Consider the following 22,786-nt stretch of genomic DNA (forward strand, 5'->3'; position numbering starts at 1 on the left):
AATGGTTATGCGCTTCCTCAAAGGTATTTTCTCACTTGGAAGCTCCCACCCCCATTACCTAAAGATCAACTTTGATGGCAGAAGGAGGCAATTGTGGTGGTATGGCATCTGTGATTAGAGGCATGTGTGCTTTTTTTTGTAGAGCAGAAGGATTTCGTTTTTATCTAGGGATGGTGGAGGACTTAGTAGATTTCGAGGCAACTCATATATTTAAGAAGATTGAGTGGCCTCAGTGGCCTGGCTAGTCATTCTGTCAACATATTATGGAAAATTTGTCTATTGTACCTAGTTAGCTTTGGGACATTTTGTTCTCAAACTCTTTAGATTGTATTTACACTAAGATGAGACGAGACACTCAGTATAATAATAATAATAATAATAATAATAATAATAATAATAATAATAATAATAATAATAATAATAATAATAATAATAATAATAATAATAATAATAATAATAATAATAATAATAATAATAATAATAATAATAATAATAATAATAATAATAATAATAATAACAATAATAATAATAATAATAATAATAATAATAATAATAATAATAATAATAATAATTGCTCGAAAGTTATTTGAAAGTTTAGCAACTCTCTTTCGCTTGCTAGCAAAGATTTGATGCACTGATTGTTAAAGAATTATGTGTAACTTGATTTTATTTGAGATGACGCATATCTAGAGTACTACGGATTGGGTAGTGGCTTATGTGACCAACTATACTAAGATTGTATTGTAGAATTTCGAAAATGATCTTCTTACTCATTTTTTGAATATCTTATTTTTTTAATTCTCATAAAAGTATCCATACATGCATGGCATAGTATTTCAGAATTACTAAAAAAAAACCTTGATGCACCTAACATCTTGCGACCAGTATGAAAGAAAATTTGAGTGAACTCTAAACCAAACGGAATGAAGCCAGTCACGTTGGACCTGGTTTTGATCAGAGTATCCTCGGACTTGGGGATGCAAAAATGTAGGTGGATAATGTTGCCAGGCGTGAGGATTTGGCTAGAATTTATTTAACTCAAGATTGGATCCAAGAACTGAGCTGTGCTTGAATTCAAGTCCAACAGTTTTCGACAAGATCAAGGTTTTTTCGGTTCTTTCTGAATTTTTGTGATGCCAAATCCACTTGGAGTCCAGTAGTATAGAGTTTATGACTCCAAGGCCCAGAGCCCCGAATCAGGAAAAGAAATTCATAGGGATAACATATCCACAGATGGAATAGAAAACCTCGTGGAAAGAGGTAAGCAAAATTTTTAATTTATCTGAAACCAACAGTTCTTTAGGCTTCTTTTTGACCTTTTTGTGCCCTTTTTGCATAGATCAAAAACCATTCTTACTTTTGTTTTGTTCACATGGATGATATTACAAGCACAAACACATCCATCACCATTGAAACTAAGATAAAGTACACATGATACACACTTTATATGAGAGAAGAACGTATTTGATGGATAATTATAACTTCACTAATCAAAATTATTTGAAGGATATTTGATATTCACCACATTAATCTCATCAACTTCTTTCTCTCTTGATTACTTTAGAGTGATGAATATGGAGGGATGCGATAATAAAAACAATTATTTTTTTACAAGAGATGCATATATAAAAATAGATAGTAGATATATACACAAAAAGACCACGTGAGAGACGATTTTGGAGGCTCATATTAAAGAATACATAGTAGGGGTGGATATAGACTATGGGACCCAATCCATAAAAATATGTTTTAATACTGGAGATATTTTTTTGTTGTTACGAAATTCCTAAAATAGGCATATTAAAAAGATAATAGTATTACTTCAGAAGGATATTTTAAAGCTACTGCATATTAAACACTCAATGAAAATGGACCTAATCAATTCCGCCAAGGAAAACCCAAAACTAGATTTCGACAAATCCTACTAGAATTTGACCCACCTTCAGCGTAGGACGCAGCTATTTAATTGACTACCATTCTATCGAAGAACAATTTAGTCCAAACAATCAATATGTGAATAATTTATCACCTATTTAAGAAAATATTGAGAGCAAATCAGAATCTCATATCAATACATATCATGCTAATTGTCAAACATGCTAACCCAACTTGACCCAATAAAATGATAGTGTGATTAGGTTAAGGTTGAGCCCAAACCGAGTCACACTTTCAGCAGGCAATTGGCCACGTTCTCGGATAGGGGTTGCATCTTCCGCACGAAGGAATGATGCACCTTTTTCTTGCACGCATCTACCGTTGGATTGCGCAATGGTGACCTCGAGATTTGTGCAGTGTATGACTCAAGGGTAGAGGTGAAAATGGATTGGATCACATTCGTTCGAATCTATTTGTATATCCGGATTTATCCGGATATAAATAGAAATTTAAGCATCTAACTAATATCAAAAATTTTGCCAAATATTTCAACTATCTAATCCATATCCGAATATCTGATTCTATTTGTAACTTATTTAATTTTATATGTCACTCATAATTTTTTTTAAAAAATAAATGACCATATTAATAAACTATTAACTTAATTTATCATCCACTTAGTAATATTTTTAATTTTATAGTTATAAAGTTTAATTATCCGATTTATATACGTATTTGTATTTATATTTTTGATATCTGATTTATATCTATATCTGTTTAAAATAAATATAGATATAAAGTTTTGTTTCCAACTAATACTCATATTTATATCTATATTTTCAAATAAAATAACTATAAACAAGAATATACTAAAATATTTATTCGACCTAATTTTGAGGTGCTTTGAGAGCTGTGCTGAGCGCCAACCAAGTCGCTAAAGAAGACCGATCATTCCTTTGTGCAAAAGATACAACCCGAACCCGTTCCGACCCGTTCCGAATTCATCCGGCTGAAAACCGAAGTAGGGTCCGGTTGTCGGGACTCCGACCCTAGATTCTCCTCTCCGATCTTCCCATCCCTTCTTCTCTGTAGCTCGATCGCCCGTTCAATGCTCGCTTACTGTTCGATCCAATTCCTCACAGGCCTACCGGGCTCCTCCGTGACCCTCTCTCGCCAACCAAACCTCCTTCCCCTCCGCCCGGCTGCGTGGAAACCCTGTCCACTGACATCAAAGGAAGTGAAGATGGAGCTTACTCTGACGAGGCCCGACGATTGGCACCTCCACCTTCGCGATGGCGACCTCCTACAAGCCGTCGTGCCTCATAGGTTCGGCTTTCTATTTTCTCCTCCTTGATTTTATTAATAGTCTCTGGAGCTGTAATGCTTATTCTTCGCCTAAAGAACCAGTTTGTATTGAGTGCAGTGCCGGCCATTTTGGAAGGGCAATTGTGATGCCCAATTTGAAGCCTCCCATCATTACCACGGCCGCCGCTTTGGCTTACCGAGAATCTATACTCAAGGCGTTGCCCCCAAACAGTGGCTTCGATCCGTTGATGACTCTCTACCTGACTGATAACACGAGCCCGGAGGAGATCAAGCTTGCCAGTGAGTCAAACTAACAATACCCTTTTTGTATGATTTCTGTATTTGTTTTCGAAAACCCTAGAAGAAAAATGAACTAGATTGAACAACATTTACACCACCATGAGTGTTCTGTGGATAATATTGCTCTATCCTTTGCATGAACTTGATCCTGCTACAATTATATGTTGACGATCCTTTGCGTGCCTAGAGTATGGAGCAGCATATTTAATCTTGGTTAGCATCTTTGAGATTTCCCCCGCTTGAAGAATCAGCATCTTTGAATCAAATCAGTAACCTGGTTTGTAATGGTGACATACAGTAAATTTTGTAATTAGCATCTTTTAGTCTTCCTAATCTTATCCAACGAGGATGGATCGGTTTGTTTTTCTGCTTTCGACTTTGTTATGCCATCTTGCTATGTTAGTTTTTGTATCATCTTTTTGACAATGTTGATGTCAATTTTTAGGAAGGAGTGGTGTGGTTTTTGCCGTAAAACTGTACCCTGCTGGAGCAACAACCAATTCACAAGATGGCGTTACAGATGTTTTTGGGAAATGTTTACCTGTCCTTGAGGAGATGGTAGAGCAAAGTATGCCTTTGCTGGTAGGTAAAATCCAGACATACAGACACCAATTCTGGGGGTCATGCAGAAAGAATTAATGCATGTTGAAAACATTAATACAAAATGTGTAGCTGAAAAACAAGGTTATTGTAAATGTGGTTCCAAAGCATGCTTTTATCAATACCGGAACGAAATGTTTCAGAATCAAATAAAATGGGTTCACGAATAGTATAAAAAAAATTTTAGGAAAATGAAACAGCTATAAAAAAATTTTAGGAAAATGAAACAGCTATACCCTGCTCTATTTCAGTATATGTGATCCAACTTTGACTGGAACTGTTTGATATTACCCCTTTTCAAACAAAGTCATTTAATTCAAGCTCATAATACTTAACATATAAAATACATGCATGTATTATCATTTTGTGCTGCAATTGAGGACATATCAAGATGGCCCGATCTATTTCAATTTGAGTTGAAAACCACAAGAAATATAATATGGAAGGTGATGCTTGGATAAGTTGCACTTAAAAACTTGATACTCATATTTCAAAATCTTGCCAAATATTTTCTTAAATCTCATCATATATATGTAAAATCATTTATTGCATGTTTTTTTTTGTTTGGATAGATGCTGGAATTTTAATTTCCCCTGTTTCTGTTATTGTTTTGACCATTTGCAGCAAAATTCTCGGAAATCTTAGATCCGTCTGAATTCAGTGCAATTTATCTATTAGAGACTTTGTAACATTTTTGAGAGTATTGCAATTTTTAGCAGGGACTAACTTTTACTAAATTGAGATGTCACCAAGAGATGATGAACTTTATGTGCTAAATTCAGAGATATGCCTTCATTTTGATTTGTGAATGAGAACCAGGTTGCATTTGCAGTTTCTAAGCCATGTACAACAGAACCAAACTTTTAAAAAATCATCAAATTTTGCTCCGAGAGTTTATAATTAAAACTTCTGGTTGATATGTACTAATGAAACTTCTGGTTGTATTATAAGTGTCAGATAAAACTTATTTTTTGAACAACTTGCATCTTGAATGATTAGAGTATGCAGAAGTTGAAAGACTGATCTTTTTTTCTTCATCATTAGTGCCCCTTGGAATTATTATTGTACCTCAGAGAACTAATTCCTGCGTTTGTCATTTCATATATATCTTTACCTACCAGAATTGTTTGTTGGGTTTGATGAAGCTCTGCCATAAAGGTTTCATTTATCCAGTTTCCAAGTGGACATTTTTATATTTCTTATCTTTAGAGTCCTTACTGCACTTCACAGTCTCTTTCCTTCTGATCGGTTACTTTGTTACCATCTACAGTGTACTAATGAAACTGCTTTATCTTTGTGAACTCATTTTACAGGTTCATGGGGAAGCTACAGATCCAAATGTTGACACATTTGACCGAGAAAAAGTGTTTATTGAAACAATTTTAGAACCACTGGTCCAGAAGCTTCCACGACTCAAAGTTGTAATGGAACATATTACTACTATGGATGCAGTCAGGTTTATTGAATCGTGCAGTGAAGGTGTCTTTTGTTACAGAATTTCGTTTTCCATTCTCTTTGTTTCTTTTGAGGGCTCAGTTTCTTACTAACACATTGTAATTCTTTAGGCCAAGTTGCTGCAACTGTGACACCACAGCATCTTATTCTCAATAGAAATTCTTTGTTTCAAGGTGGATTGCAGCCTCACAATTACTGCCTTCCAGTATTGAAAAGAGAGACTCATAGTATGTTCAATTGTTCCCTTTGCTAATCCAGTCTTTCTTGTTTCTAATATGTATGCAAGGACTTCAAGAACTTATTGCTAAGATCTAATACAATGATTATTACCAAAATTTTCTATTCATCTCCAAAGTGCAAACGCCCCCATGCCCCCACCACCACCCCTTCCCCGGCAGGAGAAAAATATTTTTAAAAATATAAGAGTGATATCTAGAATATTTTTTTATGATCACAAATCTATTTTTCTCAACTTGTATGAAAAGCTTAAAAAAATACTGTTGCTGTCATGTGAATCCCATGGTCCAAAATCTGTGTTTTTTTTCTTTTCCATTTGTGATGATATAGATTCAGGTTATATTATGAATAAATGTGACTAAAATAAATAGATATTTTAAATAGGTATGGGAGTCTGAAATTCGACATTATTTTATCGTGCTTTCATCTAAATGTGTGTGATTACTGCTAATGTAAACATTATTGAACTTTTGCAATGAAGAAATGCGAGAATGAAACAATTTATGTTATTATATTTCTCTGGTAATTTCAAGGAAATTAACTTATCTTTCCTACCTTGTTCAATATTTTCAAAAATTTCAGTTTAATGCTTACATATTATAAATTGTTTTTGTAGGACAAGCTATAGTGTCAGCTGTTACAAGTGGAAGCATACGATATTTTCTGGGGACCGACAGTGCTCCCCATGAGAGACGAAGAAAAGAATGTGCCTGTGGATGTGCAGGCATATACAATGCTCCTGTTGCACTGGCACTTTATGCCAAAGTATTTGAAGAGGTATCAAAACTTTTTGTTTGATGAAACTCTGAAATACATTCTCATTTGGTGGCATATGGCTCAAGCATGGTCAAAATGCTATTAGAGACAACTAGACATTGGAAGCCTTGCCATCTTTCTGGTCTCAGATTTGTGAGTTATTGTTTCACTGATGATTCATGTTTAGAAAGCTCCTGTAATCCTGCAGAGTTCAACAATATGGACCTTTTAATGCCTTACAAAGCCATTTATAAACAAGTCTTCTCTTCATCTACCTAGTTTGGATTCTTTACAACTTTTATTTATTTTCTCATCCTGATATGCATAGTATTAAAGATAATGAAGATAATTACTATGCAGTCTCTAGTTCTTTTTAGTGTGTAGATACATGAAAGGTTGAATAGTTTTACTGATGTTGATGGCATAGCTTGGCAACTGTGCTGTTGATGATAAAGATATCAGCAGAATCGATACAATTTTCTTAGACATTTTTGTCTTGCAAAGTTAATCTTACAAAATCTGTTTGATGAACATTTTTTTGGGTGTTATTTTGATTAGGCTGGTGCACTTGACAAACTAGAGGCATTTACAAGCTTCAATGGCCCAGACTTCTATGGTCTTCCAAGAAACGCATCAAAGATTGTATTGCGGCAGAGTGCGTGGAGAGTGCCAGAATCCTATACATACGTATCCGGTGAAATAGTACCTATGTTTGCAGGACAGACTCTTGAATGGCTTCCCTCGAACAGCTGATGGCAGGGACATGGCTTTTGTTTTGTTTGAGAGGAAATTGGAAGGCGGAACATGTTGTAGGTTTTTGTTATTATTTTTATTGCAGCAGATCAATTGTGGGAGACAGAATTCTGATTGAGCGCCTGAGTTCACTTCATTTTTGAAGTAGATGATTTTTATGAGTTAGATTATTTAATTTTTTTTGCTAAGCAAGCTTTCATATTTTCTCCTCCTCCTGCTCTAGACCACCATTAGTCACCAAATTATTCAAATATGGAGGAGGAGAAGGATGTACAATAAGAGAATTTACAAGAATAAGTGAAGGAGCAAATAAAGAAAATTACAAGGTTAAAGGAAGAGGAAACTGCTGCTTCCATGCGGTTCCATAAACATATTTTCATAGTTTAAAGGCAAAGAAGACTTAAAAGAACGGTATCTTAGTGCATCAGCAAGCAGCAAGAAGGATCCCATGGATGCTCATAAAGCTGCTGAAATCTCCATCATAGTCTCCAATTATTTTTCTTTCTTTTCTTTCAATAATTAAGGTCGGCGATTATTTTTCTATTTGTTGGTCCAATTAGCTAGCTGTGTCCAATCATCAATATTGGCTAGAGAAAAATTTTGTTTCATACTAGATGTTGACATGTGCAATATATATGAGAGAGACGAAGATGGCAAAAGAGAGAGTTGATTGACATGGGATGGATGGCTCTGATTAGAAAGAGAAGAGAGCCAACTGAGATGGAGCAAATCAGTATGATTAAAGGGAGGAGAAACAATAAACTGAAATAAGATTTGTGATCCCAAATTCCGAAGTTTAATTCAAATTTTAGTAGAGAAGAGAAAGGAATCGATTGAATTTCCTTTTATATATAAAAAAAATCTATATAGTTTTAAATGTATTTTTTTCTTTTCTTCCAAGAAGAATGGGTTGTTTCCTTTTTTATAATATTTTTCTTCCTTTTACTGTGGTATCAACAAGTGAGGAAGGCTTCAAGAGTTATAGATGGGGCGCTTTTGTTTTTCTTTTCTTTTTTTTTAATGGAATTGAGGTGAGAAGGTGTTACAAACTTGATTTCCAAACCTTTTCTGTTGTATGTAGATGATATATATGTGTCGCTCTCATTTTTGTACCACTAACATGATAGGATATGGTTGCTATCCGACAAGTTCATATAGTTTACACAGTTTCCCAAACTTGCTTACTTCATCGTCCTGCATGCCGTAATGGTGCTATTGAGAAGCTCCAAATTACCAAGAAGCTAACCATGAAATTTATTGAAATCTAATCCCAACACCAACAGCATGTAGCCAAAGCTTACAGAAAGTAAATGACATCCAAACTTTTACAACAACCAGCTAAGGCGCCAGCTTTATTTTCCCAACCAGGACACCTGCTAAATCATCAAAAGGAAAGCAATACTATTAAACACTCTTTTTTTTTGGTACATAAACACTCTTTCAAGTGTGACACATCTTAGAGCTAGCCGGGCCGAGCTCCAAGAAGCGTGCAGAGAAAATTGCCGCGTAGCCGGACCTAGCCACCAATTTCCTTTCATAGTATACAGAAGCTCCCTTCCCTTTGGGTCCAAGGAATTCCGGCACGATGCACGCCGGCAATGGCGTCGACACCACGTACACCTTGCACCACTTGGCCACATATCTCTTCATTAGTTTTTCGTCGAGCAAAGGAAATTTGGCATGGAGCAAGAAGTAGCCTCTGGCATCCGACTTCCCGCTCGCAGATAGGTTGCCACATTTTAAGTTAACTAGCGCACCTGCAACAACGAAGAGATGAAGATTGTTAAAGATTAGAAAAAAAGAATACTGTGGCCTCATGGGGGCATTTATAGGGTGTAAGCGTGCAGTAACCGATCGAGCAGTCGACGTAGGAGGGACACCTTGTTCCTGCGAGGTCTAAGATCAAATGCATGCCTCTTAATTCTTTGTTTTGGAGGATAGCAATGGGACTGGCATCTTTCTAAACCTATCGTCTCCGAGAACCCGCTGAGACAATCTGTTTGACGGCCACTCCACACTTTTATCGACCAGCTATACGTGCAAGGCTTGTGAAAGGCTAAAGATGCAAATGATATGCAGGTGTAATGCCTTTAGATGCTGTACCAATATATTATAGAGCTCTTGTAACAGGTTTTTAGACAGCAACATCAAGAGAAGGTGGTGGAACAAACCGGGAAGAGGCGAAGCATCCTTGGGCTTAAGATAGCCCGGGAGCTTGCACCTACAGTAGACAACACCTTCAACCGAGACGTCGTGCGTCGGCTTTGGGGGCTTTCGTGCCGGCGATGGTGGCGGCAATGGTGGCGGCGAGGGTGGCAGTAATTTTCCCACAGGACCACACTTGGCAGGAAGGAAGAGAGCCCAGAAAAAGCACCAGAAACTGAAGCCCAAACAGGAGTCCCCTCAACCAAGCCATCTTCCCAGTACGAGTTCCTAAGCTCAGCTCCCAAGCCCTAATGACCAACATTGGAGCCACAAAGCGAGCATTTATAGCAGTCAGTTCTAGGTTCTCAGCCGCTCGGGTCGATAAAATTAAAGCCGCGTCATAGAGTGCTCTGAATTTATTTATTGTAGTAAAAGTAGGGGTTTGGGCTTAGGGTTGGAGCATTTTAATTCACGAGAGGGTGATCCAGAGAGAGGGATGTGTATCGGCCAGTTGGTGCCGGGCTGGCCATTAACGGAATAAGTTGGAGCCCGCCGCGCTGGACACGGACTAGGGTGCGAGACGTGAGACTTTCCGATCGCGAGGTGGTGATCGGGCCGGTGCGATATGGGCCGGTGCGATATGGGCCGGTCGCGGGCCTTGCGGCAACCGGCCATGTGCTTGCCTTGAGGCCTCTTCTTCTTTATTTTTATTTTTAGGTTATAAAATAAGCTAGTTTATCCGACAAAAAGCATGAGCACCCGGTGCAACAAGGATATAACAAGTTGGCTTAGTAAATTAGACCAAGACTCGGATACCTAGGGGCCATCCATTATATGTGTTAATTATGTATAACATAGGAATTAACATCTGCCATGGTAATTCTGCTTAGATCCTGTTACCTTCCATGGTAATTTTGCTTAGTCCCGTCCCAGTATGGCTCTTGGATTTTCACATTGAGATCCATGCTACAGGAGAGAATCTTCTTTGGTGCATGCACAGAAAATTTTTGCCCTGCAACCACTCATTTGCAATTCGGCACATTAAACAACTTAGTTTCCTGAATGAATGCCGAAATAATATATTGAGAACCCTGAACATGTCATTGTAAAGCTTATATGCCAGAAAAATGTTGGAGTTTTAATTATTAACAGCAAAATTTAAATTTTTTTTATCCCCTAATCTTTAGTTGTTTTAAATGTTGTAAAAAATTCTTTCGTGAGACGCTTCTTTCAGAAGAATTATGACTCTTTGAAAGAGAACGTTGACTTTCTAAAAAATATGGTGTTTCTTAAACATTATGTATCTTCGGAATCATCATATTCAGAGTCTATAAATAGACTTCTCCGGGATTAATCGTAATCCAATCCAATCTCTCTCATTGGCATTCTGTCTTCCGAGAGTTTCTTCACCGATAGAGTTCTTTTAATTTTCAACTTTCTGCTTTCTATTTTTTCTTTTTTTTTGGAACAACTGAACGAGTCGGTCGGATCAAGCCTCTCTAGCGGTCGTGCTCGTTAGAAAAAGATCAGGTTGAGCCAGGTTGTTGTACTTTGGAGATGAGATCGCTGCAAATCCGCACGTAGGGGGCAAATCACGTTCTTAAGACACTGTATATCACACGTCTCAATTCAAGCAAACTCTTTTCAATCTTCAGAATTTTTTTTAGTAAATTATTCTCTTATAAAATAATGATATAGCAATTTCTAGGCAATAGTTTTGCAAAATGTGAACTTGATTGTACTAGAAATTGATATATATATATATATATATATATATATATATATATATATATATATATATATATATATATATATATATATATATATATATATATGTTTGTCAAAATTTAATTTGATAGCATAAAATTAGATTTAGTTTAATTGTATAGAAATTTAAAAGCATTAACTTTAGTCACAAGGTTGTTTTCTTCATAAAAAATAATCTTTTAAGAAAGTTATATTGCTCTAAAAATTGTGCAAATAGATTTTTGCAACTTTAAAAACTGTACAAAAAATTTTCTGCATATTTAAAATTTTTGCAGAATTTTTTGCATCTTTGAAAATAGTAAAAAAAATTCTGCAGATTAAAATTTGTGTAGAAAATTACTGTAGCTTTAAAATCTGCGCAGATTTTTTAGAGCATTAATTTCTGTGCAACCTATTTTTGTAATATTTAATTTATGCAGAAAACTCTTACACTTGTAAAAGCTGTGTAGAAAGAAGCTACAACGGCTGAGAGATGCTTCATGTGTTATTTCTACGGTAATTTGTAAATATGCTTCTTTTGTTATTTCTATTGTAAAAGAAAAATCATTTAAATTGGGCACATGCTTCCTATTGTAATTTGTAAAAAAAAAAAAAAACAATAAATGGGGCATCTATTGTTCTTCTTGTATTATTTCTTTTCTAATTTTTTTTTTTCGTTATCTATCTTGTGCTATTAGAAGAAGCAGAATTTACTGGAGAACGGAAATTGGATTTTTTAAAAAAAATTAAGTTAGTTTTTTTTGGCCCCAAAAAAATTAATTAGGCTTTTTAAATATTTTTTTAAATAAATAACTCTGAATAAGTATTGCCGATGCTTTAAAGCGTCTGCAAAGCTTCCGTTATTGCCAATGTTTTTCAAATGCGTTGGGGGCAAAATTACCGATGCTTATAAGTGTTGGTATAAGCTTTAAAAAGTGTCAAAAAATATAAGTTTTTTTTTAGTGAAAAGAATGTCCCTGTGGATGTGAAGGCATATACAATGCTCCTGTTGCACTGTCACTTTATGCCAAAGTATTTGAAGAGGTATCAAAACTTTTTGTTTGATGAAACTCTGAAATACATTCTCATTTGGTGGCATCTGGCTCAAGCATGGTCAAAATGCTATTACAGACAACTAGACATTGGAAGCCTTGCCATCTTTCTGGTCTCAGATTTGTGAGTTATTGTTTCACTGATGATTCATGTTTAGAAAGCTGCTGTAATCCAGCATAGTTCAACATTATGGACCTTTTGCTAACCTGGAAAGCCATTTATAAACAAGTCTCCTCTTCATCTACCTAGTTTGGATCCTTTACAACTTTTATTTATTTTCTCATCCTCATATGCATAATATTAAAGATAATGAAGATAATTACTATGCAGTCTCTAGTTCTTTTTAGTGCATAGATAGATGAAAGGTTGAATAATTTGTCTGATATTGATTGCATAGCTTGGCAACTGTGCTGTTGATGATAAGGATTATCAGCAGAATCGATACAATTTTCTTAGACATTTTTGTCTTGCAAAGTTAATCTTACAAAATCTGTTTAATAAAGTTTTTTTTTTTGGTGTTATTTTGATTAGGCTGGTGCACTTGACAAACTAGAGGCATTTACAAGCTTCAATGGCCCAGATTTCTATGGTCTTCCAAGAAAGACATCAAAGATTGTATTGCGGCAGAGTGCATGGAGAGTGCCAGAATCCTATACATACGCATCCGGTGAAATAGTACCTATGTTTGCAGGATAGACTCTTGAATGGCTTCCCTCGAACAGCTGAAGGCAGGGACATGGCTTTTGTTTTGTTTGAGAGGAAATTGGAAGCCGGAACATGTTGTAGGTTTTTGTTATTATTTTATTGCAGCTGATCAATTGCGGGAGACAGAATTCTGATTGAAGGCCTGAGTTCCCTTCATATTTGATGTAGATGATTTTTATGTGTTCAATTATTTTATTTTTTTGCTAAGTAAGCCTTCATATTTTCTCCTTCTTCTCCTTCTTCTTCTTCTTTTTGAAGATGGAGGAAACCACCATCAGTCAGCAACTTTATTCAAAAATGGAGGAGGAGAAGGATGTGCAATAAGATAATTAATTTCCATCGAATAAGTGGAGCAAATAAAGAAAATTACAAGCATAAAGGAAGAAGAAACTGCTGCTTCGATGCGGTTCCATAAACATATTTTCATAGTTTAAAGGGAAAGAAGACTTAGAAGAACAGTATCTTAGCGCATCAGCAAGCAGCAAGAAGGATCCCATAGATGCTCATAAAGCAGCTGAAATCTCCATCACATGCAGTCTCCAATTATTTTTCTATCTTTTCTTTCAATAATTAAGTCACCAATTATTTTCTATTTGTTGATCCAATTAGCTGGCTATGTCCAATCATCAATATTGGCTAGAGGAAAATTTATGTTTCATATTAGATGTTGACATGTGCAATATATATATGAGAGAGACGAAGATGGCAAAAGAGAGAGTTGATTGACATGGGATGGATGGCTCTGATTAGAAAGAGAAGAGATCGAGCCAACTGAGATGGAGCAAATCAGTATGATTAAAGGGAGAAGAAACAATAAACTGGAATACGATTTGTATGTGTCGCTCTCATATTTGTACCACTAACATGATAGGATATGGTTGCTACCCGACAAGTGGAACTGTGGAAGGTTAAACTAACCATGCATGAAATTTATGGAAATCTAATCCCAACACTAACAACATGTAGCAAAAGCTAACAGAAAGTTAATGAAATCCAAACTTTTGTTCCTACAACAACCAGCTTTTCAGGCGCCAGCTTTATTTTCCCAACCAGGGCACTTGCTAAATCATCAACAGGAAAGCAATAATATCAAACACTCTTTCAAGTGTGACACATCTTAGAGCTAGCCGGGCCGAGCTCCAAGAAGCCTGCAGAGAAGAGTGCCACGTAGCCGGACCCGGCCACCAAGTTCCTCTCATAGTATACAGAAGCTCCCTTCCCTTTGGGTCCAAGGAATTCCGGCACGATGCACGCCGGCAATGGTGTCGACACCACGTAGACCTTGCACCACTTGGCCACATATCTCTTCATCAGTTTTTCGTCGAGTAAAGGAAATTTAGCATCGAGCAAGAAGTAGCCTCTGGTATCCGTCTTCCCGCTCACAGATAGCTTGCCACATTTTAAGTTCACCGGTGCACCTGCAACAACGAAGAGATGATGATTGTTTAAGATTAGGAAAAAAGAATACTGTGGCCTCATGAGGCCATTTATAGGGTGTAAGCAGCGTGCATTAAGCGAGCAGTCGACGTAGGAGGGACACCTTGTTCCTGCGAGGTCTAAGCTCAAATGCATGGCTTTTGTTTGTTTTGGAGATCAATAGCAATGGGACTGGCATCTTTCTAAAACAATCTCTCCGAGAACACGCTGAGACAATGTTCTGTTTGACGGCCACTTCGCACTTTTATCGACCAGCTATACGTGCAAGGCTTGTGAAAGGCTAAAGATGCAAATGATATGCAGGTGCAATGCCTTTAGATGCTGTGCTTTTTGCAAGAGTTAATTTTATACAGTAGGACAAATGCATGGGATTAATTCGCTAGCACAGATGATAGGGTTATATGGGCTGTGTACCAGTAGACTCGCACAGTTTCCAGCCAGGGATATAGGGCCAATATGTACTAATATATTATCGAGCTTTTATAACAGGTTTTTCGACAGCAACATGAAGAGAAGGTGGCGGAACAAACCGGGAAGAGGCGAAGCATCCTTGGGCTTAAGATAGCCCGGGAGCTTGCATCTACAGTAGACAACACCTTCAACCGAGACGTTGTACGTCGGCTTTAGGGGCTTGGGTGCCGGCGATGGTGACGGCGAGGGTGGAAATAATTTTCCCACAGGACCACACTTGGCAGGAGAAGGAAGACACCACAGAAAAAGCACCAGAAACTGAAGCCCAAACAGGATTCCCCTCAACCAAGCCATCTTCCCGGCACCAGTTCCAAGCCCTAATGACCAAAATTGGAGCCACCAGAGCGAGCATTTATAGCAGCCACTTGCTAGATTCTCGGCTGTTCGGGTCGGTCAAATTAAAGCGACCTCATGGAGTGCTGTGAATTTATTTATTGTAGTAAAAATATTGGGGTTTGGGCTTAGGATTGAAGCATTTAATTCACGAGACGGTGATGTGATCGGCCAGTCGGTGCCCGGCTGGCCATGCACGGAAATTTGGGAGCGAATCAAAGCGTTTGGTTTCTTTAACGGAACAAGTTGGAGCCCGCCGTGCTGGACACGGAGTAGCGTGTGAGACGCGAGGCTTTCCGATCGCGTGGTGGAAATCGGGCCGGTGCGACGTGGCCCGATTGCCATACTTGTACTTGTTAATCATATCGAACCCAACACTCAACCGGCCATGTCCTTGCCTTCAGGCTTGAGCCCTTTTTCTATTTTTATTTTAGATTTTTTATATTAATATTCTTTAAAACAATTTTAAATTTGCATGAATATTTTTTAAAATTTATATTTATTTCTGTACCCTTATAAAATACTATTTTCGCACAAATACGATTCTTCTAACACCGTTAATTAAAATTTATTTTAATTAAAAATAAAATAAAATTTTAAAATTATTTTTTTATTTTCCATCATAGTCGTCTTATAAATATTTTTTTGCACATCTATCCATTAAGAATATTTTAGTTATTTTTAATTTGAATCTATTAAATTATAAAATAAGTTTGTTTACCTTATAAAAAGCAGGAGCAGCCGGTGCACCAAGGATATAACAACTTGGCTTAGTAACTTAGACCAAGACTCGGATACCTAGGGGCCATCCATTATTTGTGTTAATTAAGTATAACATAAGAATAAGCATCTGCCATGATAATTCTGCTTAGATCGTGTCACCTTGGATGGTAATTTTGCTCAGTTTCATCCCAATATGGCTCTTGGATTGTCACATTAAAATCTATGCTATATGCGACGATCTTTTTTGGTGCATGCACTAGAGAATTTTTATCCTGTAATTCGGCGCATTAAATCATCTATTTTTCTGAATGAATGCCGAAATAATATATCCAGAATCCAGAACATATCATTGCAAAGCTTATATGCCATGAAAAGAGGTCATTTACTTCTTCTATAATTGTACAAATACATCATTTTTGATTATTTGTTGCAGATTGGGGATATCACGATGACTAGAGAAGGAAAATATGCAGTTGAGTTGAATTGGTACCTATGGAGGCGTCAAATTTGATGAATGCGACTTTGTTTATCAGAAGGAAGCAGTTGGTTGCTCAAGGAAGATCCGTAGAAACAGAACTATGGCTTATGATTACTTAATTGTGATTTTTTCTCCTCCCACTGATAGACTTGTGCACGTTAAAAGCCGGATGGCCTTCGATTTGGACATGAGTGAATATTTCTAAGGAACAGCAGTTTGTTTCTGTTGACTAATCTTAATGAGTTCATTCAGATAGACCGTGGAGTCTGTGACCAATACATAATGGGCTACAAGCTAACTCTGTTCATGAGAATCTCTGCAGCTATAAAGCAGCCATCAATGCAAATGTAGATATACCCACTTCTCAAATCTTGCATTTTCGATCTTATGGCTTCCTATTTGCTCATGAAGCAGTTTGCCTTCGATCATTTTTTGTTCCATGGGCCATCAGGGATTCACATGACGAACTTTTGTCCTTCTTAAACCTTTCTTCTTGTGATCAAAAGACTAGGACCATTTCCGTGCTGTGAAATGATGCAAGTCTCATCTCTCTGAAGACTCTAACTTGGATTATAAGGCAAACATGGTGATGGTTGGAAAAGGCATCACTCTTTGCTTCTTATTTCTAACTAGGTGCAACTTCTTTTTGGTCATAAAGCCATGTAGCTCACTGTGTTGCGTATTAAAGCATCTAATGTGGGCAAACTAAAGCATCCAATGATCGAGTGGAAATTGGCTGGAAAGTGGAAGTCGGCATCACAAGCAAAGGTTGACCATTTGTCAAGTAGAGGAGATAAGGAGAGGATTCGGACCAGAGAATAATTAAAAATTGAGGGGGCATGTGGAGTAAAGTCTCCATTCTATTTTTTTGGTCACCTTTATTTCTTTCTGGTTGTGTAAAGGGAATTGTTATTATAACATGGGAGTGAAGATTAGTTGTTCTTGTGTTGATGTGCTATCCAAGTAATTAGTAATTCATTATAATATGAATTGTTGTTTAAAAATTAATTGAATATATACGGTATCATCCTTCAACAAATACATCATTTAAAATTATTTGAGTTAATAATATGATGGATGATGAGTTTTAAACTTCAACAATTGGCCATGCCAAATTCTTTGTATGGAATGGTCTGAACCACATCTTATCATATCAGTCAAAGGGTGTGAGTTTAAAAGTTGGTAACATATTATCACATTTAGTGATTTTTGTATGCTGGACCCTGCATAATGAAATGAGAAAAATTAGCAAGATGAAACATAGCCCATAACCTTCTTTTGATCAAAGGTTTCATTAAGACCATAACTCCTAGTATTTTAAGCCCTTTCTAGACTGGCATCTACCATTATAATGGAAACAATGGTTGTTATTGGCCATTTTGAAATAAGCTAATTTTAAGTTATATTATATGTATTTTTAAATAAAAAATATCATTGATCTATTAAATTATATTTTCTTCTATAATTTTAATATTCGAATATAATATCAACACTTTATATATGATATGTTATAATAGTATATTTTACATAATTAATATTTATATTTTAATATAATATCAAATATTATATGTGATATTATAAATTATAAAGTAATATTTTGTATTATAATATTAATGTTAAATATTAATATGCTGATATCTTTTTTGATAGTATTGCAATAAATATTATATATTTGATATAATAGATAATAATATTATAAAATATTCTTATATAAATTAATTTCAAAAATATATTTTAAAAGCATGAAATAGGCATAAATAATGGGCACAAGCATATTACAAAATGGTTTATATCTGAAAAATAGGCTGCATAGCCTATTTCAAATCTATGCCCATTTCATAAATAATGTTCGCTTATTGCAAATGGACATGAAGTAGTTTATAATCACATACATTCTATAAATAATAGTTTGCTGAAATAAAATTTCAGGATTTATGCTGTAACCAAACATCATTTAAAAGTTTATGTAAGTGGGCACAGTGGAAGGGCATTGAGGGTGTTAAAGGCGCCGCCCCTCTTTATTTACTTTCGGTTGGACGCCTTGGCGAGGGGCGAGGCCTCGGGGGCACCTGCCCTGCCCTCTCAAATGGGAGATGTCAAAGATCGCGCTCGCTCACACACCTTGCATGGGAAAGGAGGGCCCCACTACCAAGTTGCTCTCTGGTCCCTATCGAACAAAGTGGACAAATTACTGTGTCAGGCCAATCGAATTGACCTCTTCAAATACGGACTAGAAATTTGATTGCAAGTAGGGCTGATCATTTTTTTACTTTCTGGCCATTGGCGATGGGATGGCACGAGCTGGCTACAAGATAAATAGACCTTAGAAATGTGTAGGGGAAATTGGGCAAGGGGTCAATGATCCTGACGTGAAAGACTGGGTCGAAGTTTTCTCTTTGTTTTCTTGCAACGCAAAGACTTGGTTGTGGTCCGCTCCACATCAATTTCTTAAATTCCTGGTCCAAGGGGCCTCCTTCCGTAACCTGCCCGGCCAATGACCAATTCGTGGCTCTAGCCATGTCTCGCCGCTTGCATCATTTGCACGAAAAAATGATTGATTTTTTTTTTTTCCACAGCATTAATCATTAGATCGTATCTTGTATAGATCTTAAAATGTTTCAAAATTTTTCATTCATACATCTGTATAAATTTTAAAACGAATTATTGCATGATTCGATGTTGATTTATAAAAATAGTTGAATCCTTCTTTCACGCAAAAGATGCAATCTTAGTCTTGCAGAGGATTGACGTGGCGAGCCAATTGAGAATTTACAAGAGTCTATCAAAATAGTCATTAGACTTTTATAAACTTTTTTCATGATGAGTTTCCTACTAATTAATTGCTAACTAGTTCGTATCTCTCTGCTCAGAAAAAATCTAAGATTCAGATAATGATATGGCCGTCGTATTTCTCGATGAAAAATAAAAATCCTGTGTAGAACTTGCATATATTAGGGTTAGAATTTGCATAAATGGGTTCCATTAACCAAAAATAAATAAAAGAAGAAGAAAAAAAAAAAGAGCGAAAACCTACTTTAACAATCATCAATTATTGATTAGTGGGATCCGTCTGAAAATAATAGATAATTCAAGTTTATAGGACTAAATAGAAATAAAAATTTGGAAAGGATCCAGCTACCCTTTCATGTTGGACCTCCTTGTTAATGACTAGATGGACAGCTATGAGATGCTTATATACGATTGCGTAGCAAACAAACTAGTCCTGCGTCTCAATCCCACATCAAGACGTCTTGTAAATAGAAATCACATGAAATATGTTAAAGGGAGCCTGAAGTCAGAGCAAGAAGGTACAGGAGCCATGCGATTCCTGCTGACATGACATCTAGGGATCGGTCCAATTAAGTGCAAATTTATTAGGCTCATTTCAGGCAAACCAATCCAACCCTCAACCAGCTCAGTCCGGTCTTTTGACTGCAGTGGAGTACTCAAATGGTTTGATTTCTCGCATGGATGGATGGTCCCACCAAACTCGAACCAGAAAGACCTTTCCCAAATGCTAAAAGGAAGCCAAGCCAAGTGCTTGCCATCCTCATAAGGGGGACATGATGGGCTCCGAGCACGAGCCAAGTGCTTGCCATCCTCAGCTATTCTCCTGCCATTACCACACACTTCACCAAGTTGACCGAGCCATGACGCCACCTCTAAAATTTCCACACGCAGAAGAGCAGCATTCTCAAGCCATTTCCAAGTTTTAGAAAATTCTTTTACTGCCGCATGGAACGAATTGAAGAAAATTTCTCCCTGTGCTTCCCTAGCCCTGCTCCTCTGCACTGGGCTCCAGAGGACGTACCCAGCCCAAAGAAAGCCTGTGCCCTACCTGGCTCGTCCCATTTTCTCACATAGGAGGGGAAGGAAAGAGACGGAACGATACAAGATTCCTTTGGCACTCCTTCCAATCAGCTCCTGACAGGCACCAACTGGCCTTCTTCTATCACTTTATAAGTTAATAAAGCTAGTGTCTTCCTCTAATGATGTTCTTCAGAGAAAGGTTAGGGAGGAGCAATGCCTAAATTTTTCTCCATCCACAGAGCTGCCCGTATAAAACCAGCTCTCAGGTTGGCAAAGATAGAATATTTAACGGTTGCTAATCAATAAGATCTCTTTTTTTTTCTCTTCTCTTCTCTCTGAAAAATATGGTGAAGCTACCCAAAGAAATTAGTAAATTAGCGCGCATGAACATGGAAGAACGCTTGGAGGAATAAGAAAGTAAATTTTCTCATCGAGTCCATAGGTAAACAAAATCTTATAACCAGATTGAAAGATACAAGAGATAGAGGGAGAGGAGAAAAGGGGAAAAAAACACCACCTTTGCCCTTCCGGATACCATTCATTTCATATTGGCGGGTTGGTCTGTATGTATCACAGAGAGAATACCGGAGGAGCGAATCAGAGAGAGGAAGAAAGGTAACTCAAATTGGATACAATGGAAGCAGAGGCCTCCCGTAGCCAGCGCCATCTCTCTCCGAGGAAAAGAAGAAGAAGAAGAAGAGATAAAATCCGAATTGGACGAAGTAGTCATAATATTTTCGATAAGGATGCAGCAATCTCAAGCAGAGGAAGCTGAGGCGGAGGAGATTCGCGGCGACGTCACAGGGAAGAGCGGCAGCAGCCGGGGTGGCTCGGCGTCCCTCGGCGTGTTCCTCGGCGACGGGTGCAAGTAGAACCCCTTCTCAGCGATCGCCCGCTCCTCGGCCGACATCGCCGGCGACAGCGACGAGTCCGTCTGCGGCGACCGGTTGAAGGGATCCGGGATCAGCGGCGTGACCGGGCTGAGGACCAGGGCCGAGTGAAGATCCAGCATGCTCGGCGAGAGGATCTCCGGCTGCTTCCTGGGGGAGAAGGCGCCGCCGGCCGGGGAAGCGGGGGCGGAACTGAGGAAGGTGGGGATGAGCGGGCTGATCATTTTGAGATTCTTGAGGCTGCTGCGGCGTTCGTAGAGCTTGAAGACCGGTTTCTTGGGGCCGGTGGCCTTGGCGGCGGGCGGGATCGGGTTCTTGGGTGGCGGGGGGTTAGCGGCGGCGTGCTTGGCGGCGGTCTCGGCGGAGCCGGTGAGCATCTGTACGACCTGCTTGAAAGAGGAGGTGTCGGCCTGGATAAAGGTGGTGGGGTAGGGGTTGGATTCGATGGATCTCGGAATGGATTTCGGCGTTGGAGGCTGTAGATTTGGAGGCGATGCAACCTGTACTGCCGCAATTGTCGCTCCACCTGCGGCCGCTACTCCTTTGCTGCTGGTGCTGGTGCTGCTGCTGCTGGCGGTAGAATTTGGGGAGGTGGGGTGGGATGACAGCTGCTCTCTTTCCTGAGGATTTTGGTTGTGGTTTTCCATTGATCCTACTGTTAAAAATTGGGGGAAAACAAAAAAAAGGAAAGAAAGGTAGAGAGGAGGAGGATGGAGTTGGGGTTGTGGTGATACTGGGGAGAAATAAAGAGAAGAGAGAGAGGAGTTAGAGCTGCATAGTTTGTGTGTGGAAGAAGGGTTAATGAGATGAAAAGAATTGGTATCTCTCCTCTCTTTTATTTCTCTCTCCTGGTGGTGTTGGGATCTGTTTGGTTTGTTCTAGGAAAATGCCCAATACCTTCCCGGAAAATTGCTGTTTTGGAAATGCATGGAATCGGTGCCCAATTGCCCTCTGGATGCCGATTCCAAAAGGGCCGAGAGCCATTGACTTCAGAGCCGCAGGCCCCTTTGGTCGTAATTGTGTCGTAGCTTCGATTGGGATTCCCACTCTGCCCTTTTTATGCCGCAACGCTTTGTTCCCAAGTTAATCATGGTCGTTGAAGTGGTAAGATCGGTCAGGAGAAACCGTAGTGTACGGTCTCTCTCTCTCCCCCTCCAATGCACGCTTTTTTGTAGTCTGGAATTGATGAGTGCCAGAAAACTTGGTCGCCGAGAAAAATTTGAAGGTCTTCGGAGTGGATCAATAGAAGGTGCAGCCGTGGAAAGTAAAGGACGGAGAAAGAAAAACAGCTTCTAATCCTATTCAATGGTCACTGGATAAACATTTCTCCGTTTATCCGCTTGAATTCATTTGCAAATGCAGGGACCACACGTCGAGGCCCAGAAATTGCTGCAGGAAAATATGGATCAACCACTGCTTGGAAAGTTTGAATGGCATCTACGAGCATTTGTGGGATTTCTTAACAAGAGCAGATGTTGCATGTCTCCCCACTCACTAAAGACTTGGTTGGTTCGCGGAAAAAGAAGGAAGGAAGTATGGTCAACAAGAAAAAAAAATGTTTTCAAATGAGAGAGATAGGAGCTAGTATTCCATAAAAAAAATTCACGAGGGACACGAAAGAGCTACATTTTCATCGACTAAAAAATAGAATCTTTTTTATCAAAACTATTCTTAAGCCATCAAAATCCATAAATAAAGCCTTCTCCTCTATTAA

At 38.1% G+C, this 22,786-nt stretch overlaps 4 protein-coding genes across 5 annotated transcripts; 1 reads left to right on the forward strand and 3 right to left on the reverse strand.

Annotated features, from left to right (window-relative positions):
- Window positions 1-2,841: 2,841 nt before the first annotated feature.
- LOC103708938 (dihydroorotase, mitochondrial) lies at window positions 2,842-7,469 on the forward strand. 2 transcript variants are annotated; one of them, XM_008794056.4, is made up of 7 exons: window positions 2,842-3,201; window positions 3,283-3,480; window positions 3,926-4,062; window positions 5,394-5,559; window positions 5,646-5,762; window positions 6,389-6,549; window positions 7,087-7,469. In XM_008794056.4, the coding sequence occupies exons 1-7, from the start codon at window positions 3,168-3,170 to the stop codon at window positions 7,279-7,281; spliced, it is 1,008 nt and encodes a 335-aa protein (XP_008792278.2). In that variant the 5' UTR covers window positions 2,842-3,167; the 3' UTR covers window positions 7,282-7,469. The 2 variants fall into 2 exon arrangements, with proteins under 2 accessions (XP_008792278.2, XP_008792277.2); XM_008794055.3 differs by having other exon boundaries at window positions 2,844-3,201; window positions 3,299-3,480.
- A 1,042-nt stretch (window positions 7,470-8,511) lies between these two features.
- Window positions 8,512-10,391, reverse strand: LOC120107326 (non-classical arabinogalactan protein 31-like). The gene is made up of 3 exons (XM_039120559.1): window positions 10,327-10,391; window positions 9,453-9,661; window positions 8,512-9,038 (listed from the first exon to the last, which is right to left on the reverse strand). Exons 1-3 carry the CDS (start codon window positions 10,389-10,391, stop codon window positions 8,722-8,724), a joined length of 591 nt encoding a protein of 196 aa, XP_038976487.1. The 3' UTR covers window positions 8,512-8,721.
- Window positions 10,392-13,826: 3,435 nt separating this feature from the next.
- On the reverse strand, window positions 13,827-15,172 carry LOC103708940 (pistil-specific extensin-like protein). The gene is made up of 2 exons (XM_008794057.3): window positions 14,898-15,172; window positions 13,827-14,348 (listed from the first exon to the last, which is right to left on the reverse strand). Exons 1-2 carry the CDS (start codon window positions 15,130-15,132, stop codon window positions 14,032-14,034), a joined length of 552 nt encoding a protein of 183 aa, XP_008792279.1. The 5' UTR covers window positions 15,133-15,172; the 3' UTR covers window positions 13,827-14,031.
- Window positions 15,173-20,594: 5,422 nt separating this feature from the next.
- On the reverse strand, window positions 20,595-21,948 carry LOC120107323 (VQ motif-containing protein 4-like). The gene has a single exon (XM_039120555.1). It carries the CDS (start codon window positions 21,717-21,719, stop codon window positions 20,940-20,942), a length of 780 nt encoding a protein of 259 aa, XP_038976483.1. The 5' UTR covers window positions 21,720-21,948; the 3' UTR covers window positions 20,595-20,939.
- Window positions 21,949-22,786: the final 838 nt, after the last annotated feature.

Source organism: Phoenix dactylifera, unplaced genomic scaffold, assembly GCF_009389715.1.
Source record: "Phoenix dactylifera cultivar Barhee BC4 unplaced genomic scaffold, palm_55x_up_171113_PBpolish2nd_filt_p 000824F, whole genome shotgun sequence".
Taxonomy (NCBI): Eukaryota; Viridiplantae; Streptophyta; class Magnoliopsida; order Arecales; family Arecaceae; genus Phoenix; species Phoenix dactylifera.